The sequence below is a fragment of the Ixodes scapularis genome, unplaced genomic scaffold, assembly GCF_016920785.2.
Source record: "Ixodes scapularis isolate PalLabHiFi unplaced genomic scaffold, ASM1692078v2 PGA_scaffold8__174_contigs__length_109621045, whole genome shotgun sequence".
Classification (NCBI taxonomy): Eukaryota; Metazoa; Arthropoda; class Arachnida; order Ixodida; family Ixodidae; genus Ixodes; species Ixodes scapularis.
In genome coordinates, this window is record NW_024609883.1 from 36248056 (window position 1) to 36270472 (window position 22417).

The 22417-nt window shown below is 43.8% G+C and overlaps 1 protein-coding gene across 1 annotated transcript in view; it reads right to left on the reverse strand.

The window, feature by feature from the left end:
- Nucleotides 1–6526: 6526 nt before the first annotated feature.
- LOC121833552 overlaps nt 6527–22417 on the reverse strand; it is a 42846-nt gene continuing 26955 nt past the window's right edge. The window contains exons 2-6 of the mRNA XM_042286956.1: nt 21957–22113; nt 17139–17280; nt 15679–15853; nt 12551–12675; nt 6527–6650 (exon numbers count right to left, since the gene is read on the reverse strand). Coding sequence (XP_042142890.1) covers nt 6527–6650; nt 12551–12675; nt 15679–15853; nt 17139–17280; nt 21957–22113 — 723 coding nt within the window. The remainder of the gene's footprint in view (nt 6651–12550; nt 12676–15678; nt 15854–17138; nt 17281–21956; nt 22114–22417) is intronic.

The window sequence follows — 22417 nt, forward strand, 5'->3', positions numbered from 1 at the left end:
TCAAAAAGATTGTGATGCCTCCAAATATTTGTTTCATTAGCTTTTTTTTTTTTTGCTTTCACTCAATTTGATTGCGGTGAAGGTGTTTCTGCCGTATATATGAAGAGTATTTGCAAAGTATTGTTCAACATGAACTAACATTATCAAAATCTGAACATTGTTTGAAGACCGGCTCCCGATTGCGCGTAGCCTACTGGAATCAAGATACAGGGTTCACAGTTCTCAGGGTAACCAGTGCCAATACTTAGGCACCTTTATGGTGGCCTGTAATGTTCATGATAAAGGTAATTAAATTATTACCGGAAAGGCTTCGAATGTAATATGTATTAGGAGCTTCTTTAGATTATACAAGCTCTTTTTTTTATTTAGCATGGAGAAGAAAATATGAAAGTTAAACAAATGTCAAAAAGAGGGAGACAGATAACAACGCAACTTCGAAAGCTCCAAGTGCTTGGTTTAAAATAACGTTTATTTCACACAACCATGCTGTTCGTCATTACTTCCCATTTCGTGAAAGTAAGTAAAATAAAAAGATACACTATAAGCTGCTAGCTTTCACACAAATCCGACCAATGTCCAGGATAATATACTTATATTGTAAATGATACAGAAATGAAATAAAAGTAGTTCATATTTCAAAATACCATCATATAGCCGGCCTCAGTTATGCACATGTCACAGTTTTATTTACATATTTGAACCAAACTTCAGATAGCAGAATCTAAACCGTCATGGTATTATACAAAAATATTCCAATCACCTCCTTCATTTAAAGAAACTCGCATAACGCGTATTTGTCCCTTCTTAGATACACTGGGAATACCCTCAGGTACAGAGCACTTCATGTACTATATGCTACGCTGACTTGTGCACGTCTCTCTTGTTACCCGATTCCGGTGGACACCTTTGTACTCTCGCGGGTTCACGTCAGAGTATGGAATCCCCGCATTATGGGTGTGAGCCCAGAAAGGTGTTGCATCCGTCATGTGTGTATGCGTGATGGCACCCTAATGTTTTCCCACTGCGTTGTGTACGTCGCGTCCAGATGTGTCTGTTTTGTTGACCGCCAAGAACCAAAACCAGGAACTTCAAGATGCATATCAGTCTCGCCGAGTTATGCGGCTGCAGCTTTTTGCTAGCCGCGGAGCCACATATCACACATGTTAGGTCGGCTTTTGGAATAGTAGCAATGGCGGCTGCTTCAGCTTTCGAAAATTACGACATTTCATTTTCATGTCTAAACTCAACTATTTTGTGCATCATTTTTGAAAGGAATGTATACTCATCTTTATGGAGTCTTATGCTGAAACTTGTTTGAATTAACAACAGTATTCGTTGTCTGCTCTGGACGAGCATTTTATATGTTCCCTACTAATCTATTATTATAAGCAGTGCGATCTAATAATTGACATATATATCATTAGAAAATGAAATTTTAAAGTGTTAAAAATCCTTCTCTGTATGAAGGGTTTCCTTCGAAATTAAAATAGGAAGTAATGCACTTTTGCTATTCAAGTGTCTGCCGAATTCACTGTTTAGTACATAAGCCACAGAGGCGGTACCTTTCTAAACACGTTGGATTCTCACAAATCCACACACCTTCAGTTTTAATGCAGAATACTACGGAAGAGCCGCCACTGCCGCCATTCACTACAAGTCCAACACACCCATCATATCCTATGCGGTTTTCTGCGTCAAGTTTGTAGACTGCGTAACTTTCTGTGTTTTCAACAATGTGTGTAAGTAACGTCAGTGTTTGCGAACCTGTGCACTGTGTTGTATAAACAATGCGACTTACTGGGTTAAAACTATTTGATTCATCTTTTAATCTTGGTTTAGTACTTTGCTTGCATTTAGAAACAATGTTTGTCTTTGTGTCGTGGCCCGAGTAGTAGTAAAATGATTGTTTCAGCAAGGGGGAGGGGGTATGGGAAATATAAAGTTAGCCTAATAAGTTTTCCTACTTTCACCTATATTGTAATTCGAAGCTTCTTTGAACCTGATTTCCAACGACCTGTGCTTCATTTCACACACCAAGTTTTCTTACCGAGATGTGCGAAATATTTTGAACTACTAATTAGTTCTCTTGTTTTTCGCCTTGCGAACGCCATATTTACACTGTGTCCCTTGTTTCTCTTTTGCGCACTAAGAAACTGCACCGAGGTTGTGCACAATATCCCATAGGTGTTTTTTATTGTTTATTTTTGCGTACCTGAGGATGTATATTCTAGCCCGTGTACCGCCTTCAGCACCGTCACAGCCCTCGCGCCCACAGAAGCACACGGAATTGTGATGACGCAAGTTAAGCCTCTTCCACCCATATCAAACAATGCAACTGTATTTTCCACAACGCCTGCACTTACGTAAACCAAACAGTACTTTGCTTTTGCCCAAGAGCAAAAATACCCTCAAGTGTGACCGATGCACCCACCTCGCTACGCACCATCCGACTACGACAGCCACATCATCGCCAAACGTGAGCCACGGTACGGTGAAGTCGACGCACATAAGATGGTGAAGAGTTCAACCAACCGTGCGCACCCGTCGTGCGGTGATACCCTCCTCTGCTCAACAAACTCTTCAAGATGTATTCTTCTCTTCGCAGGATTTAGCACACACCTTCTGCGGAAAGTGAAGTGAAACTGTGAGCCATGCAAAAACACAATTTCCTTGCCCAGATGACGTTGCTTGTTTTTCTTCTGCCAGACAGAGGGCATGTGGTCTCCTGTCACATTTATGCTGAAGAAACCATGTCGACATGAGTGGTGTGTTACTTTGTCTGCGGTTGAGAAGTGGATCTTCGAGAAACCAGCATCTGTCGCGGTTTTGTTGATGCGCACGCGTTGATGATCGAGTAAACGGCAATGGCACTAATAATTTCAACAGGCTTAGAACAAGACAGCTTGGGTGTTTTAATGTCTATACAGTCGACATTTCTTTCTGCATTCCCTGATCTCGAAGCATTGACAGGAACATCCAAGATGTTGTGTGTTACCGAACGCTTGAGTGTAAAACGTTTTGTAGCAGTTATTTTTACGTTCTCTCAAGATTATTATTCGCGCTGACTTTCAATACTTTTACTGCTCAGCGTCCGTTGAACAGAGTTAAAGTGTTACGGTAAACATACATGAATGTATCGCGGCAACATAATATGGGTAACAATTCAAACGAAGTGATTTTAAATCTAAAAAACGGAACTGTACATTATGCTGGTAATAGCCTTGCGTTGTTTTTGGAGGTCAAGGGAGTTTAATGATGCAGCTCCCGTCGCCCCATTCTATCGCGTTTAGGTAACCGAAGTGGCATCCTTTGTTTGCTTGAGCGGAGGTGCTGCGCTCTCAAAACGCGAAGATGCTGTATTCTCGGGTACCACTCGATGTTTTCTTTCTCTATCTCTATCTATTTAATCTATCTCCTCTCTCTCTCTCTCTCTCTTCCGCCATTTATCATTCTTTCTCATAAACTACCCGAGTGTTCCGAACCGACTGTTCCGCTTTCGCACTCGCCTGCGCTTCTCTGGAAGGCCTATCCGGAGAGACAAACCTGTACATACCTCGGCCCGCTAACGCCGACTGTTGTTGCTTCTATCCTACATACACTAGCGAAAAAGATTTACTATTGCCCCAGAAGAAGATGAAGAAGAACAGGAAAAGATATACAAAGACAGCTGTGTGTGCGTGTGTGTTCTGCTGTGTTCCTGAGCGCGGCCCCACTCCTAATGATATATCAGTGCTTCTCTCCTGTGTTTATGTTCATGTTTCTGTTCCTGCTCCTGTGTATATCCTAAAAGGCCCAGAGACCATTTCTCCAAATGTATACCTCGCTTTTCTGTTAGAGTTTAATTTGGCCCACGAGAAGAAAAAAACGAAAGATAAAACTGGAGTGTTTTCAAAGTATCGATGTAATGAATAAACTTATGAGTGGCTATGCGCCTGTTACGAATCCAGCGGTTCAGTAAAGGGTTTCGAACTGAACCGTGCCTACTGCTTCATTTACTTTGGCGTGTTATTCATGGATATATAATTCGCACACAGACCCGACGTATCGACTTTTGAATTGACTTGTTATTTCAGCACTAAGAAGTTGTTAAGACATCTGACGTACAGTGGCCCAATTTTTAATTATATCAAGCGAACGTCGATGGCCGGGCCGGCCAGCGCCTTGCCGCGGAGGGGTGCGGTGATACGGGAGAGATTAGGCGCGTGCGCACAATGCTCTTTACGGTGCGAGCGTCATCTGCTAGGTTATTCCGCTGACCGCACAGAGCCCCTGCTCTGTAGCAAAGAAGCCCAGTGCGCTAGTTGATATTATCGTTTATTCCACGCCTGCTTCTCTTTCCTTCTCTGACTCTCTGGTACTCTTATCTGTTGGTAGATAAAATGTCTGTGCGGTATAAACAGTGGCGCGAGATTTATGTTACGCCTGAGCACTATCACGCAAGCAAGCGTTAAGTTCTTTGCTTAAAGGTGGTTATCTCTGCCAGCAGGTAAGGAAAAGGGGTTGTGTGTGGTCAACGAAATAGCCTAGCAGACGGCGCTTGCAGCGGAAGGAGATTTGTGCGCAAGCGCCTAATCTCGCCCGTATCGTCGTACCTCTCCGCGGCACGGCGCTGGCTGGCACGGCGGTCCACGGTCGCTTGGTATTATTAAAACATCGGCTACTATACTATCCGTGATAATAAGAGCGTGAAGAACCGTCCATGAGAACTGGGAGTTTTTTCCCCCTTTTTTTGAGAAATCCTATGCTCCGATTCATCCCTAGTGCATAACGCTGTCAAAGCTGCTCTGTCTTGAGTCTGATTTGCACGCGTTCTCGTGTAAACGAAAAGCTATATTGATTTAAAGGCGCGAGCGAGCAGCTTTGACAGTGTTGTACGCTAAACATTAAATTGAGTATAAAACGTTTACGTACGGTCTCTCATTTCCTTGACAAATCGAGACATAGAAAAGCTTGCGGAACCACAGGCGTAGCAAGATGTTGGATCTAGAGTTGCAGCTCATTGTTTGGGAACGCGTCTAATGAGAGTTTTCGCCATGTACATGACATTATTATACTAGATATTCTAGACACGAGAAGTGAGACAGAACTTCTATGCTTCAATAGTGAGACACGCTCTTTATATTGATCTCGCATTTTGACGCTAAAAACAGGAAGATGATCGAAAATCGTTTATTTGCAGCGAGCGAGTATCTAATCACGTAAGTATATTTGAGTCGGCCAGCGCTTAACATATTAGGCAGAAAAATATGTACACTATACTCCCCTGGAAAAAAATAACAGTTAGCACCATGCCAATGTCGGAGCTTGGAGAGAATCGTTGGCCCAACGTTGGTTCAGTCGTCATCCTAACCACCACTAAATTTCACGAAATGAAGATCAAACCATGTTGTGGAGGTTTTATGAAAATAACTTTTGGAATGTACGAATTGTAGTCCAAGACATCACTGCTCTCAAGCCGCAGGGACAGTCGTGTGTGCAAACTAAAGGGATCACAACCACAAATTCGAGCTCAGGAACTCAATGTATCACAAGCTCGCATTAGCATTCTAACGTCTCCATTGAATCCCATTGCGAAACTACTGCGCAGCTACGGGAACAATTTATAAGCCGGGCGGAAAAAAGAGGCACCATTTATCAAGTTTACCTCACAGCGTGTGTAGCTGACATCGGAATGATCTAGTTCTATCTTCTAATAAGTAATACCATCGATGCACCACAGTCCAAGTGGGAAGGTCTGTTAATAATTGATGCTAACTACATAAGAGCATAATGAACAACCGAAGTGAGTATATTGGGGTAACAGTCAGGCTGCAATCATTTCAAAGCGTTTCGCTTAGTTTCCTTGAATCAATTTAAAGTGGTTACGAGGGATCTTTGAGAAATATTTGGTCTTAATGTGAAGGAGTTGTTTCCAGGCTAATGACATTTTATAACTTTGCTACGGAGTTCTCCCTTGAGTGTGATGCACTTTTTCCACCGGTGCTCCAGTGCAGCCAACCGGAAGAAAGCAAATGTTGGTCTCTGTCCTCACATGACTCACGCAGGTCGTCCATGACGGCGTCGTCACTGTAAAGACGCTCTTCGTTCAAATGTCGTTTGCTTGCAGAAAAAAAGATAAAAGTCTGAAAAGACAATGCCAAATCTGCCGAGTATAGAGGGCGGGAGAGGAGTTGGAAGTCGCATTCATGTATCTGATGCAAGGAGGCACAGTAGTTTTCATGGAGCGCGTTATCCTGGAGCAAAATCAAGCAATCTTAAAGTTTTTTAGAACGCTTCTCAGCAATGGTGGCCCCACATTTCTGCGATAGGATGCAAACTGGCGAAGTTTCGTTCTAATCCTCCAATTCATTCCAAGGTAGGCTAACTTATTCTCAATCACCGCTCGTACTTTCAGTCAAAGAATATAATTTTTCGGTGCTCATGGCACACATTGGTTCTTCGGAACCTAGTTCGCAGGTAAACACATGTTTTAGGCGTACCTAGAGCGGTCATAAACACGAAGAATTGAAGACGTGGAGTTTCTCAGTCAGTAGGAGACGTCGGTTGACGACACGTGGGGATCGCTGAGGAGAAATTTTCTTCGGCGTACTGCGTTGGCATGAAGTTCTTTCTCCTTTAATTTCTGGACCATATCTTCCAGTCGCTTCTCTCTGCAAATAAATTGAAACGTGTACTTATACAGGCCCATCAAACTATAGGCCTGTATCTTTAACTAGTGCGTGTTGCAAGATTCTTGAACACATAAGATCTTCCCACATGATTCAATATAATGATGATAATAGTATTCTAACTCCATTCCAGCACGGTTTTAAAATATCATTATCAACGGGTACTCAGATGATCGAGCTATTCCATGAGCTTTCATTTTCAATAAATGCTAGGATTCAGAGAGGCCTAGCTTGTCATGACCTTTTAAAGGCGTTCGATCACGTATCGTATCTTAAACGTCTCCTGAACCATTCCGATATTCTAAAAAATTATCAATTAGTTACGAGGGTGGTCTATTTTCTGTCTAGCAGAACGGAACATATACATCTCGATGACAAGATTTCCTCACTACTTCCAGTAACATCGGGGGTACCACAAGGTTCCGTGCTGGGGCCTCTTTTATTCCTAATTTATATTAATGATATCGTTAAGGACATTCATGTTCCCGTTAAATTATTCGCTGATGACTGTGTGATTTACTCTCAAATAAAATCACCCCAAGATCAAGTAATACGTAACGAGACATTAATGAAATTTAAAAAATGATAAAACAAGTGGCAAATGAAAATAAACTACGATAAAACCTTGGCAAAAACAATAAACTGGAAGCAGAATCTTTTGAAATCGAGCTACTAAAATAAATGCGAACCCCGTTTAACGTGTTGACCAATACAAATGTCTTCGAGTGACAAAAACTTTTAAACTACTTTGGAACCAGCATATGGACGACACAGGAAATAAAGCCCGGGGAAAATCGTACACTCTTAGACGCACCTTAAAACTCGCGGATACCGAAACAAAAAAAGACTGCTTACCAATCACTGATACGACCTATACTGGAACACGCTCACACGGTTTGGTATACCCGCACACAGCAGATAGGAATAATAAACTTGAACGCCACCGAAAACTGGCAGGGAGATTAATATTTAATAGCTTCAGATACACTGTGTTTTGCGTCAAGCTTACTGGAACAAGCCAACATCCAGCCATTGGAGGTTAGAGCGAAAATAAATAGATTGAGAAATTTATATATTTTTTCATTAAACGGGGACCTTTAATGTCAATAGTGAAAAGATACATGGAATTCTCAACAAGAGGTTTAGCTAGACAAAATCATATTAGCACTATTAAACAATATAGAATTAGGCACAATGTCTTCAAATATTATTTCTTTCCTCGGGCGATTAATGTTTGGAATTCCTTGTTTAACGAGATGGCAAACCTTCCGTCACTTAATATGTTGTTGCTGCAATCGCTTCTGCCACGAGGAAAGTGCTTTAAGTACATCACACCAAGTCACCATGTATACACCCGTGTTATGGCTTACAGATGTGAGCCGCAGTATTCTTTAAAAAAAATTAATAAAGCAATCCTGCTTCGACGCCAACATCAATATAATCATTCTGGTTCATGGCCAATATACCAGATGTCAGCATGATCGTCTTTTTGTTGTTTACATTCAAGTTGTAGAAATCGAAATTCGCTAATGTGGTTATTTTTGTCAAGGAAAAAAACAACATTGTGTATGTCTGACCAACGCTTTTTCTATACACTATGCCTGTCGGAAGTGCTTCCCGAGGCCGTCGGGTTTACTTATTCATCCTCCTCTTTTAAGGCCTGTGTGCGCCGCAAGACGGTGCTGCCTACGTTGGGAGGCTATAGAAAGCTAATTGAAGAGAGGGTCTACCTCGAACTAGAGCCGCTAATTGAGCTAGGCTTCAGAGTAATGAGAGTTTATTCATCTTGGCGCTTAACTTTTTCCGCGTGCATGATCGAGAAGATACGCTCCTCCGTTCATCTAGAAGATTCGCGCACACCCTTACACCGAGCATAAACGATAAGGAGGCCAGAATGACCTTGTCTAGTCAGTCTCGGCCAACGTTACTCAACCACTCAGTTGGGAAACTGCCATAGAGACTGCTCTGAAAAAGTTTCCCCGATCTGTCTTCGAGAACCGAGCTAATGGCGAACACAACGCCGCCATTTCTCCCGCAGCGGCCACTCGAGGAACTGGACGTGACGTCTATTTTGGCTTTAATCGTCCGTTTTGGCGCCGAAACAGACACAGCGGATGAGGCTACAGGGGTGCCACCCCCGTCTCCCCGGCGGACGCGCCGCGAATTTTTACCGAAGTTAAAATGCACCTAGGTCGGGACGCGCTACCTGAAGGCACCGCTGAGGCATGGTAGTATAACAACAATATTACTTGTTCCGCAAAACCTTGCAAACTAAAGATTTTAAAAACAACACGCGCCCTTCATTTTGTACTAAACTAACAACAAATTTTATACAAAGAGTCTTTTTCGTTTGTTTTTACGCAAAACACATGACTTCTAAAAGTTTAAGGTGACCAGAGTACAGACAAATGATAAAGAGTGGCGCTGTTGTCGTATTTAGCTCGGTCTCGGTGGACGCCATCGGCCCAGGTTTCGACGGCGAGTTGAGTTTCTCAACTGTGTGTTCTAGTAACGTTGGTCTCGGCCTAGTTCTTTCCCGAGCCTTCTAGGTAGGTCGAACCATAGTTGATAAAGAGCCGAGCGCTGTATTGCCGATTCATTCGCTGATTTTCTCTCGCGAGAACCAGCAGTTACGCGAACGCATCGCTGTTTGCTGCTGCCGCCGTCGACGCTCGCTGTTGCTTTCCCTATGTGTGTGTGTGCGTGTGTGTGTTTTTGTTTTGTTTCTAGCACAAGTTTGCTTTGAAGTCCCTTGATACTTATTTTACAAGTAACGACAACCACAGCTAATACAAATGACAAAGCACATTCCGCTGGATCAAAATGGTGTGACTCAGTTTAGACCTCCGCTGTGCACCGCCATTCGCTTCCTAGAACCTGCATCGTCACGCAGTCGGCACTTCAAAGAATGTCGCTACTTGCAGCACGCTCTTATCTATACTTCGTTTCAGCTTCGGTCCGAGCGCAGCCGATGTTATGAGCCGAAGGGCCAATCAAACAGCGAAAGAGGCACAACGTTATAAGGTGCTCTTTGCAGTTGATAGAACCAGCCGGTATTTGCCGTCTCTCTGTACGCGCTCCTCCGCCGGCTAGTCTTATCAAGCGCAGAAAGCACACCATGGCGCTGCGTTTTTTGCGCTGTTTGATTGGCCCTTTGACTCATAACATCGTCCCCGCTCGGACCGAAGCTGAAACGAAGTAGAGGGACACTAGGTCGCCTCCATTAAATCTTTAGTCCATTCCGTTTTCTCCTGTCTCATCATCTGTCATTCGTGACAATATCATGGTTGCCACTTTTCTTAAGCTTTACGTAAAATCGGATGAAACGTTTTTTGGTCCTACAGAAATGTTGGAACCGTCCGCGACGGAGCAAACGATATCACCTGTGCTTGAGCTTCCTACCACCCTGTGTAAAACTGAGAGAGTCGCATTTTTAAGTTGTGACGATCGACAGTTTCGTCGACTCTGCTGTAAGCACCAAGATGGGGGCTTCCACTAGCAGATCGGGAAACGGAGTGCCAATAGTCTAAGCATAGCTCACTTAAAGTCTCTATCTCAATTCATGGGGAGCGTTTCCAAATTAATGACAGACGCATCCTGTGGAGGTGTGTCGGAAGTGCGCATGCGCTGCGTTTTGGCGTGGCGAGGAGGAAAGCAGGAGGAAAGATGTAGGCCTTTGAAAACGATCAACCCTTTCGTCACCTCCTGGCAACTCGTATTACAAATGTGGCCCATAAACCACGTGACCCCTACTGACCAGTTAGGAGCTCTGTAATACAGGCTCTCTAAGGCACGCGCTGATGACGCGTCGCACCCAAAGCCTTAACGTTAGCCTCTTGAGAGCCTCTATAAGAGAGAGTTTATAGCTCCTCCACTGCGATCAAGTGGTTTATTGGCCATGTTTTGCAATACAATCCGCGCAAGACCTGCTTTCCTCTTCGCCACGTGAAAATCTAGCGCATACCAACCTGCGACCTCTCGCCTCAGGAGGTATCAGCCAATATATTGCAAACGCTGCCCCTGGTTCGAGATGGACCCTCTCTTCCATCTACGCTCTTTATCCTGCTGCAACGAAGGGGGTGCCCCCACCCTGAAGCAACGGCGGCGGCACGCAACTTCTCGGACGGCGGCCCCACGTTGTACTTTACGCCGTCTGGAAGGCATAGATTATACAGAAGGTGTCGATCTGACAGTGGCTACTTTACCCACTGAAACTTAAGAGAACACAAACTTTCGATGAACGGTAACAAAACTTTATTCTAATTCACACAGAGGCATTACTCTCAATCTAAATACAATTGCACGTCGACATATGTAAAGTACAAAACAAAAATTGCACTAATAGATTTTGCAAACGAAAAAAAAAGCTGTATTCTTTAAGAGCCAGTTAGAAGGCAGTGTCGTTGATAAGATACCTAACCGAAGACACCTGGTATAATCGGAAGGCTGGAATTGAAACTACTTTTTTTTTTTTATAATTCACTAGGGATGAGCATTATTCCAGTTCTTTCTCATTAACGCTCATGCAACCAACAACGTAGTTTGCTTTCTAACAATATGAAACAGTAAAATGCAGCCTTTGGCCCAGGTCGCCTTGCTAGCATAAAATATCGAAAATCAAGGGGCACATCATTTTCTTTGATATTTTAATTTTTGGGCGCCTTTAAAAACTTCAATTTAATGCTCAGCAAAATTACTTTAGAATACCCAACTACTTTACGTGATCAATTTTTTGAAAACTACCACGATCAAAGTGAGCGAGAAACTAACATGCCGAAAGAACGAAGGAGCCATTGTTTCAGTTCAATGCAAAATACGATGAATTAATATTTACATGGTAGATACCAATCTAATCAACGCAACATGACTAACCTTCTATTTCTCAAGACGAAATATCCATTGCTGGCAAGACTCGAGGAATAAGGTTATGAAGAAAATGCAGTGGGTTTTACTATCTTCAGAATAGTACTGGATGAACTTTACTTCTGGGGAAAATGCTAAGGTAGTATGCCACTATGCAAATACAATTTATGTCGCTCATGCACGGAAAATAAGCCAGAGACTACACGGTGAACTGAACGATTTTGCTGTGACACAGGTAAGCGGCTTACTTCCAATTCCCTCATTAGACACCGATAGCTTTCGTCATCTAGCGGAGGCAAAGTATACAGTAGATCATACACACAAGTTCATTGATTTCAGTATTTATTTTAAAAAGAGTAATAAAATGGCGTCAGTGTTTTAGACAAATAACTGGAGCAATTATTTACCAGATATGAAAGATACCTTTCGGCGTTTTATTTTACTTATTTCTGTTCATGTCATCCTGCGACCGTTTGTAATAATGTTGGCTATCGAATCATGAAAGACCAGTTAATCATAATCAAAGATAGCTTTGTTTTTATTCACCATGCCGCGTTTCTCGCGCTCGGCTTTTGCGCACCTTCTGGCGTCGTGCCCAATGTGTATATGTAGCGTGAACACTAATCAAAATACAGTTTTTTACTCTTGTGAAATATCCGTTCCTTGTTTACGCCGAATCTTTTGACGAATTAATGCCAAACATCGGAAACCCTATCAATCCAACTTTTGTTCAATTATATTTGTAAACCTCGCTTTGTTTTAAGGCTTGTGTGGTTATGTTATATCGTTTGTCCACATTTTATGTCTTTCTGGAAATAATGTTTTGACGAATGTAAACAAAACTGGGAAAGGAGTAATTTGGAAGCCACAGCGTGGTAACAAACGTACCATTGAGGTAGTTACATCAAGCACGGATGGCTTCTAGTTTGTTCCTGGATGGTATTGTATGCATTTTTGTTATTTTGTTTTATTAATTTTATTAACAGGGCAACTTAAATAAGCAACGGTAAGTTGCTTACCTGCTTTCCACAGTTGCAGCCATCCTGACCGCTTGCTTCAAAAGCTTTGTCTCTTCAACGGGCTTCAGTGGCGTGGATTTGTCCTTGGACACTTGTATTTTCTTCACTTTCTCTCGTTCTTGTTTCTGCACCAAAAACATACAAGGACACAAAACGTTCGATCTAGCCTAGTAATAAAGAACTCTTGAAATACAATCTGAAGGTTATCTTCCAACAATCTAGAAACAATCCTAAGGCTATCTTCCAACAATGTAGGTACAACCTTAAGGCTATCTAGCAACAATCTAGCAACGTCTTCTTTATGTCAGAATAAATGTGTCATCGCATAATTTTTTACGCGGAAGAACTCTCGGATCCAATCAAAGCAAGACTGCGCCATTCCTTGAAATTAAGATGAGACAACTGATTAACAAAAAATAAAAGAGCTAAAAAAGAACAGCAGCCGAGGTCAAGAAGACGAAGTGTACAAATAGAGCGCTGACTCTCCACAGATTTATTGGCGGAAAGCATAAATCGAAAAGAATCACGAATCATCAAAAACATAAAGTCACCGCCTCCCCGCACGTGTAATACCTGCTCAAAAATGCCAACTCTGTCAAAAAAAAAATTAGATTGAAGGCGAACTGATGCACCTGTCTTTAAACTTAGAAATATAATAGGCCTCTAAAGTTTCTCAGTTGAGAGTCAGTGCTCTGTTGATTCACTTTGTCTTCTAGTCTTCCGTTTTTTTATTAATTTTTTTCTCGCTGTTTTGATTTTTGTTGCTCATGTACACGAGAGGCTAAGAGAGCAAGCTCTATTGAGATTTTAACCTCTATCGGTTAGATCAGCGCCAACAGGCAACTGCTGCACGCCCGTTCTTGATAAAACCAGTATCTTAGGACGACGTGGTCAACAAAGGACTAAAGAAATTTTAGAGGCCATTTATATTTCCAAACAAAAAGATAGGCGCGTCAGTTTGCCTTTCATCCCATTATTTGACAAAGAGTTGGCATCCTTCTACAAGTCTGACACCTGCGGTACGGCGGTGGCTTGATGTTTTTGATGATCCGCGATTCGTGTTAATTTTTGCTTTCTTCCAATAAGTCAATTGAGAGTCAGCGCTCTGTTTGTACACTTCGTTATCTTGTCCTCCGTTGTTGTTTTTTCGCTATTTTTCTTTTGTTAATTATGTACCACCTATCGCCCAACTTTCCACCCTAAGACAACCAACACCGAGACTCATATAGTCGAATTTCTATGTAAACAACGGGCGCGTTTCCGGCGGCTGGGTCCAACATTTACGACATAACCAGGCCGTGGTGCTGGATTTTCCGCCACCCACGGGAAGTGAGCACCAACCACCGATCGGACACGAGCGCTGCGCCACCGTTCGGCTGGCACTCGTCAAAATCGTAGAGAACACGAGTCCCTCCCCAACGTTGACGCGCCACTCGTGTTCAATCTTTGCCGCGTCGACCTGCGGTATATGATGTAAAAATATAAACCCTACCTGGTTATCTATGCTCGTTGTCACATCAAAGAAAATACCTTTTTTTTTTCCGCATTCTTTATGTGTTGCGCGAAGTATTGCTTACATGACTTGGTTGTCGAAACAGGAAACAGTGATTTTCGGACTTCGAAAACAGTTGCCACGGGGATCGAATGAAATGCGAATCGTGACGGAGCTTCCAGGGCACTACCAGCACAGCGTCGAATCTTGGGATGAGCTGGGCCAGGTTCAAACACATCGGAGTAGGACGCACACCCTGGTAGCGCCCTACTTTCCACCCCGCAGTTTTTTTGTTTTTTTTTTTGTTTTGCTTTTGGAGGTGCAGCATATCTCGACGGCAACGCGTTCCAGTGCACGCATTTCATTAGAACCCAATATTACGTCACGATAAAATATCACAAAAATAATCCAAGTTGTATCTACTAATATCTTAATTGACCACATGACTAGGGACAGGAGAAAACAGCCCGAAAAACCAAAACACAAGGAGAGACGAAAGACACAAACAGCGCTGACTCACGAGTTCGTTTTCTCTCTCATCTGATTTAATACACAGAAGCAATAAAGAGGGAATAGTAATCAATAAAAGCACACTTCATTGCTTCTATTTGCTGAGGAAGATGAGAAAGAAACCAAAGTTGTGAGTCAACGCTGTATTTGCGTATTTCCTCTTCTTTTCCATGCGTCTTTTTTTCTTTTCGTTTTTTCTCTGTTTTGTCTTGTTACCAATATACACCGATTAGCCCACCTTCAAACTCTATTACATTAGGGAGAAAATTAGTTACGTTCCGCGAGGTTTCGGACTTGTATTACTTCGGTTCTCGAGGTGAATACGAACAATGAATGTTTTCGGTTTTCTTTTGTTCTCGCTCACGTGGATTCTGTATACGGTATGCGGGACAAAAAATAACAAAACTTTTCAACCTGGAATATGCGAGACTATATAGGTGAGGCGAAACAAGAATGAGCTAGTACCACGCATTCCTCATAAACACATTCCAGCAGCATGGAGAAATTATAAAGATGTTTTACCGCAGCAGCTACGATATTCAAAATGGCTGCGCGCTTGTGGAAAAAGTGTATAAGGCAGTGTGGCTCGAGCGTATATACCTTCGTAGTGTCTATTGTTCCGGCAGCAGGGAGAATAATTTCCCCAAAATTCTTCCGGCAGTCGCCTCCCCTTGGCCCATCCATCCACAGGTTAGGTTAGCTTTTTTTCGGTACGGAGCCGATCCAGACTTTCGCCGCGAGGTGGCGTTACCGGGTGGGCCAGGGGGGTTAGCATTTTTTTCTAAATAGCCGCCGCAGACTGTCGCCGCGAAGCGGCGTGAACGGGTGGGCAGGGTAGGTTAACACGCGCCCCAGTGACGTGCGCGGAACAAAATGTCCCTACAGCGCGTAATTCGCGTAACGAGCATTGATGAAACGTTAGTGAAAACGAAACTTGCATCCATTAAACCTGTATCCACAACAAGTTGTCCATGAAACGTGGTTACACGAAATGCCGGGTTGACAAGAAAGTCAGCCTTCCGCCCGCAGTTGTCACGTGATTTCAGACTGCCAATGGGGGGAGGCTGCCGGTAGAATTACGGGAAATCGTTATCCCGGCTGCTGGGAGAATATACGTTGCCTATACCTTTCTGCGGTCTTCGGCCCTCTTTAGCTTGTCACGAATGCTTCTCTCTGTGAAGTCAGGTTCGACAGATCCTTTCGTTGTCTTCTTCCGTTTTTGAAGCAAAGGAGGAAGTTGTCGCGCCTGCGGCCGCAGACCTCCGGTGTCGGACGCGGCGCTGGCGGAAACGAGCTCGAACCTGAAATAAAAGGATAGTCATTAAGTGTTGAGCTATAGCTTGGTTCTATTACGGGTTTATTTAGTCTGCTATGGCAGAATAAGGACTTTTTGTAGATCCATTTTTCTATTCCACAATGTTATCGGCAGCCTGATCTAAGATCCGGATGTCAACTGAGAAGGCTAGTGGCGCGTATGTATTGTCCTGTTGCAAATGGCACAATGGAGAGGTACGAAGGTAACTCCTAAACAGTACGAAGTTAGTTGGGTTCTTGTAACCTACAGAGTATCTTTTGAAACAATGAAAACCACGCCAGCTTTTTACGCTCGACCACTAACACATGTTAATTTCATCTAATATTTACTCCACCAACCACCGATGATGCCTTGTCTTGCCCTCGTAAAGTTACGTAATAGAACACTCTAAAATATGTCGTATTACGTGCATTAACTGCAAGTCTCGTTTTCCGCAGTTCACTTTGTGCCCATCTAATGTCATAACAACATCAACAAAAATGTCGAGGCAACTTTCGGATGTTTTTTTTTAGTTGCTCTCCTTTGTTTTTAGGCTTCAAACGAAGCGCTTACTGGAACGTGCCTTCATGAAATCGGAGTTTTGTGTACATTGTGTACCACACTCTACACACAACTTCAATAAAAAAAACAATCAGCCTTTCCACTCTGGTGAAGAAGGAAGAGCAGCGGAGCTGGTCGCTTCTTTTCTCGGCGGTGGTTTTCCAGGCGAGCGATCTGCTCTTCTTTCACAAGGGAATCTAATTTGCTCGACGCAGTGTAATTTTAGACGATAGCTACCTCACGGTGGTTGCGGAACCATTCGCGCTGCTGCGCACATCGCCGCTCGTTCGGTTTCCGCTCTTCTTCCTCCGAAGAAATGTTGCTGTCATTTATGAGCGACTGCGGCAAGCAGACAATCGGCAAGCACAACACTCTGGACGGCTACCGCCATCTATGAGCGACGGCGGCAACAAGAGTGTTGGGTTAGCCACGGGTGTCGACATGATTTTGGAACCGGACACGATCCTGGGGAAACAAGCCTTTAACAGCTCCGCTGTAAAAAAAAACTGTCTAGAAATACGCGTCTTTTCAATGCACAATGGTTATCGCTCTCGTCTCCCTCTCCCTTCACGCATAAACTCTGGCCTTCTCCCGCCCCCCCCCCCCCCCCCACCAAAAAAAAAAAAAAAAACCGACCTGCACTCCCCGCATTTCAAAAGTATGTTAGCTACGATTTCTCCTGGTATCTAGCATGATTGTCCCTGGTAGTGAAGAAACAACAAACCACGTACGCTACTCCTCCGGACGCCTTGCTTTCTGGTCGCAGTACGAGTCCTTCTGTCCTCAGTTTCTCCAGAATGACTTCCTGTTCGTGGCGATCCCTGTCCTTGCCGCTGAGTCGACGAGGACACTGCTTGCCTTCCACGACTAAATCTGTCAAACGAACAACATTTTGGCTAACAAGAACACGAAAACTCCGCATAATGTTATCTGAACTATAAGTCTTGCTCAGACATTTTCCTTAGAATGTGCTCGAGTGCCACTGCGTTCCCCCGTAATGGGATGTCCAAACAGTCTACACGCTTTGTGTTGTTAACGCCTAAAAAGCGTGACCGTTTCAGCGGGCGTCTACGTTTTCAGTGAAGACACCAACCTCGCAAAAAACACGGCTTTCCTCCTCGCCTCCTCTTCTTTTTTTTTTCCGGGAGATTTTGATGAAAACAACAGCGGGGGCCTTGACGATAGCCAGCAGAGTGTGAGCAACTGTGTCCTGCCTTGGGCTATAAGTACGAACAATGTCCCAAAGCACCACCAAAGAACGTCCCAAAGTACACATGAAGTAGAGGGGAAGTCTCCGCTACCGTTCAGCAAATACTGGGCCCAACAGAAATTATTTCCTGTGCGGACAGCGTTTCACTGCTGAACACATGGTACATAGGCGCCATCCATCGGGTACCCCTGGGGCACTTCCGAGCTGAGTACAACTAGGCTAAAAATGCTGAATTATTTTTTAAATAAACTTTACGCACTATCAGCGTGTTTCGATTAGGGCCAGTTGGAAAGAGCGGGGGTGCGCCGGAGCGGATCCCCGCCGTAGACTAAAAAGCGGTGGTGCTCCGGTTCCATTACGGTCCCTTGCGCGTCGTGTGATAGCCTCCTTCTCTGAAAGGTGTTGGCCCGTGGCCAGACAAACCGCCGTAGAGCTTGTAGAGCAAATAAAACTAATGACCGCTGAACCAAATGTATTTAAGGGCACAGGGTAAGGTAAAATTGAAAAAAAAATCGATTTTAGTTTTTTTCGCAATTTGAAAAGTTTAGTTCTTTCTGCACATTTTCCATTGTCCCAGTGTTTTTAGAAAGCTATATTTTGGGCTGAAAATCACTTCTTCCGAAAGCAAGTAGCAGGTGACCATGCCTCCTTTTGGGATACACTCCCTGTTTAGCGATGAATTCTCCAACAAAACAAAATCAAAACAAGACCTAAAAGCTTGTCCAGTAACAGATAATCTAAAAAAAATTATTTCGCAACTATTGCATAGCTTTTTTTCAACCAAGACAATCACGAGACGCTGTGCACGTTTTTCCCAGGTGTGTACCGTGTGTAAATTCAAGCGTTTGTGTTTTCGTAACAACAAAATGGTGCCATTGGATGCTGTTCCTTTATTCAATGGTGGCAGCATTGCAGAAGCCAATGTTTTGAAGTTTCGTGGATGGAACCCTGTGTGGAAAACCATCAAGTGGCTGAGGGAAGTTGACGTCACTCTAATATACTTTACGGACCAAGCGACATGGCACGTCACAAAAGAGGCCCGGCAAGCAAGGCGATAAGCCTAAAGGCGAAGACATGACTTTAGCAATGCCTTTCAAGCTGGCGGCTATTGAAAAAAATGACTCTGAGGCTGTTGGTGCCAATAGAAATTCGTTATTCACCAGTTTTTTTACTTTAAACTCAATTATCTCAAAACAGTGTTTCTTAGTACATAGGTACCATTTTTTCCTTAACGTGACATTATAGAGGGTTGATTTTTTATTCCTACCACATAAATGGGTGTTCTAAAATACTGAACTAAAATTAAAAATGTGCGCCTAGCAGTTTTTGAGATACAAAGTTTTTAATAGATGAAAAGAACAAAAATTTCAGTACTAGAATAAAAAAATATAAAAAAAAAACTTATTTTAGATTGGTTCAAATAATTCTAGTTCAGTGGATAAAACACAATATTTCGAACAAAATGATAGATACATGACAGGAATACTCCTAGTAGTCACTGAAAAAAATGTTCCTCAACATGGCCTCAAATGCATGGGGAGTATAGGACTTACCCTGTGCCCTTAAAGAGAACGTGGGCACCAAAGCAAAAAGTAAAATCCTAGTATATTGTACAATGTTTTCTCACCACGAGGAGCACATATCCGTGGTTTTAGCTCTTTTCTTTTGGGCACGCCTGAAAGCATCTGTGATATAACGGACGTTTCTGCTCACACGTCCGATTAAAAGAAAAAGTAGGCTGTGTGTATGTGCATACAACCTTTGGGATTCAGCTGGGAGCCAAGTCGCCCCAACGGGCGACTTGTCTCCCAGCTGTAGATGAGCAATTTCGCCATGAGCAATTTAGCGCGTCCGGTTAGTACACTGGGCCGCTGACAAGAAATACTAGGGACTCTTAGCAGACTGGTTCCGTGTTTTGCGTAGCGCACTATCGGAGCCTTTGAAGCACGCTCTTAAAAGGACCATGAAGGCAGTTTCTAAGTTTTATTGGACGATTGAAATGGATGTCAGGCACGTCTCAGATACTGTTGACCAAGTTCTAGACCGAACAGAAGTTGGGTTCCGCACCAATCCAGCAAACAGGCGCGGTAATAATAGTGCCGGGAACGATGCCTGAGACCCCACCGAGGCGGCGGCAGAAAGCTGAACTAAAGTGTGCCGTCGAAGCGTGACGACAACGGGCTCCTCGTCTGGCGATTGGTTCAAACGATAGACGCGCTCTTGGTTTCGATTTCGGTGGTGAGATGTGATGAAAAAAGTTTATTTGAACGTTGGATAATATTTTGAAGTTGTAGTTGGGAATTAATAGGTTTCACACCGTGTATAAAAGCATAATCTAAAGCGATCCCTCCGTTTATCATTGGTTGAACGCATCTCGCACTGCTACCTCGGGGAGTGCGTAACAAGCATCGAGCAACCATGGACAAAAAAAGAAAAGAGGTACCAGTGCCGGGGGCAGCGGACTTTTAGTTTTGGTTTCGTGCGTCGTCTCGTGTTCGCTTTGCGAACTGGTGTCTCACCAATAATACCGCGTTTATGTGCAGTAGTAAGTTGCGCGAAAAGTCGGCTAAAGACGTGCGGTCGATCGGGCGACGTTAGTTTGCATAAACTGCCGACCGATGCAGCAATACGCAGCATTTAGTTGCGCGCCGTCTTGCGTAGAGCTGTGGACAGCGGTGTCAGGATTTGTTCGTTGCATTACTGACCAGAAGACTTCGAGCAGCACCTTCAGGTCAGTCGGAGTCTGGGTAAAAACATGAAGTTCCCGCGTCTGAGGAAAGACGCTATTCCCTCATTTTCCTTGCCCAAGGAGCCCACACCACAGCGGCAGCGAAGCACGTTCAGTCGGCGTGAGGTCGCTGAACGGGAGCTCAAACTCGTTTGCGAGCGCGGCGTTGTCGTCCATTTCTTCCAGGTTTTCTTCACAGACCGCCGTGCACTAGAGCGAACCACGGGAACCACACTGAGTGTGCACTGAATCCTACCGATGCCGACAGTGCTCCCTGATGTCACTTCTCTTTCCAGAGGCGAAAAAAAGGAAGAAATCGGAATGTTTGTTTCGGTTTCGCAAATTTATTTGCAGGTACAGAAATAAGATTTACAACGTTCTAGAAAAAATTGTGTTGCATGCCAGGACCCCAATGCTTCCGAAAACACCTTTAAAAAAAATTAATTTGCCTTCATGGTCCCTTTAAGAGCGCGCCCATCGCCGCCTATCGGAAGCACTACAGAATGACACCGCTGCCTCCCAGGGGTTTCCCAACTGATCCTAATCTGAAACTTTCGGCACTATCTGTGTCAAAGAGTCGCTTAACACATTGTTGATGGAATGTGAGGCGCACTGTTAAGTAACGATAAGTAGAAACTATGACAATATATTTGGAGGCTGAAAGTTTTCTAGGGCCATCTAATTGATGGTGCCTGTGTACCGGTGGTAAGCGGTTACGAACGAACGCAACGCACTCGGGCGCACTCAGACGCAAATGTGCCGGCTAGCATTTATTTGAATATTGCTAATTCGCTGCAGCACAGTTGAACTGTCAAAGCAAAATTGCTTTGCCCCACGCTGTAATCAGCCAGAATACTTTGAACCAATCTTGCGTTCTTTTTTAGTACTTAGAAACCCAGAAAAAAGCAGAAACAGCATATTTGTACAACTGAACGTTTTGGGACGAAGGGCGAGGAAATGCATGTCCAGCGGTTTAGTTTGTTGCTGAAAACCAGCAGATTATATAGCTCTATTACTAGGTAGATAGTCCATCTTCCCACTGCCTTCCTGGCATCGTTTCCAACAAGCTGACTAGGAAACGTTTCTTTTTTGTGCACTCAATAACGTGTTTTTCACTCCATTAACGAATCGGACCGGCTGCTGAATGCGACAACCACACACACTGTGTATGAAAGCCAAAAGAAGAGAGACATAGGTGGGACACAAATATTCCATACGACTAAGCAGAGTTGTGACAGACTAATACCGGGTAAGTTATTTTACCGTTTACCATATTGCAATACATTGGGCTCAATGGATTAATTCCAAACCAACGTCATGCCAAGCTGTGCTAATGCATAAATGTGCTCATTATAAAAATAGAAAATATCCTCCTACTAAAAAATACGTTTCTGTTGTCGGCAAATATTTCAGACGACGGTCTCAAACATGGGAAATTCTATACCATACCGTTAGTCTCGAATACATAATGCCTTCTACTTGGGTTTCAGGTGCCTATTCACTAATGGATTCAAAGGCCCCGTCTTTTCTTCGACCCGTTTTAAAAGCGCATGCTTGTAACTTAGCAAAACAGCAGCGGGCCAACAGTTGTTTACGGCTCCGCTTCCTTACCGATGTCTTTCAGGGGATTGAAGTCGAGTTCAACGGCCCGGACTTTTTCCGGGTCTGAAAACTCGGTGATGACATCGGCGTACTCTTCATAAAGCTCGTGCACACCCGAGTCTTCACCTTGAGTTTGGCCAGTCACAGGCCTGGGCGTTGAGGTGCGCTGCGAGATAAAAAAAAAAAAAATCGACGACAAATGGAAACTAACGCGCGACTCCGTCATTGCGCTCCCGGGGGTGAAGCTTCTGTCGCCACGGCGCTTGCGCGGACTCTTCCCTCCATGCGAATCTGTTGCCTGCGCACGCTTGGCGTGGACACGCTCCGAGTTGTTTGTAAACTGAGTACTGGTTCATTCGTGACGTGTCGCTTCGGTAATATCTGGGGATCCGTATTTTTAGGTATAATAGGGATAAACCCCCGAGAAGTGGCCACCCAGCTGGTCGTTCACCAAGATCGGGGAAGACGAG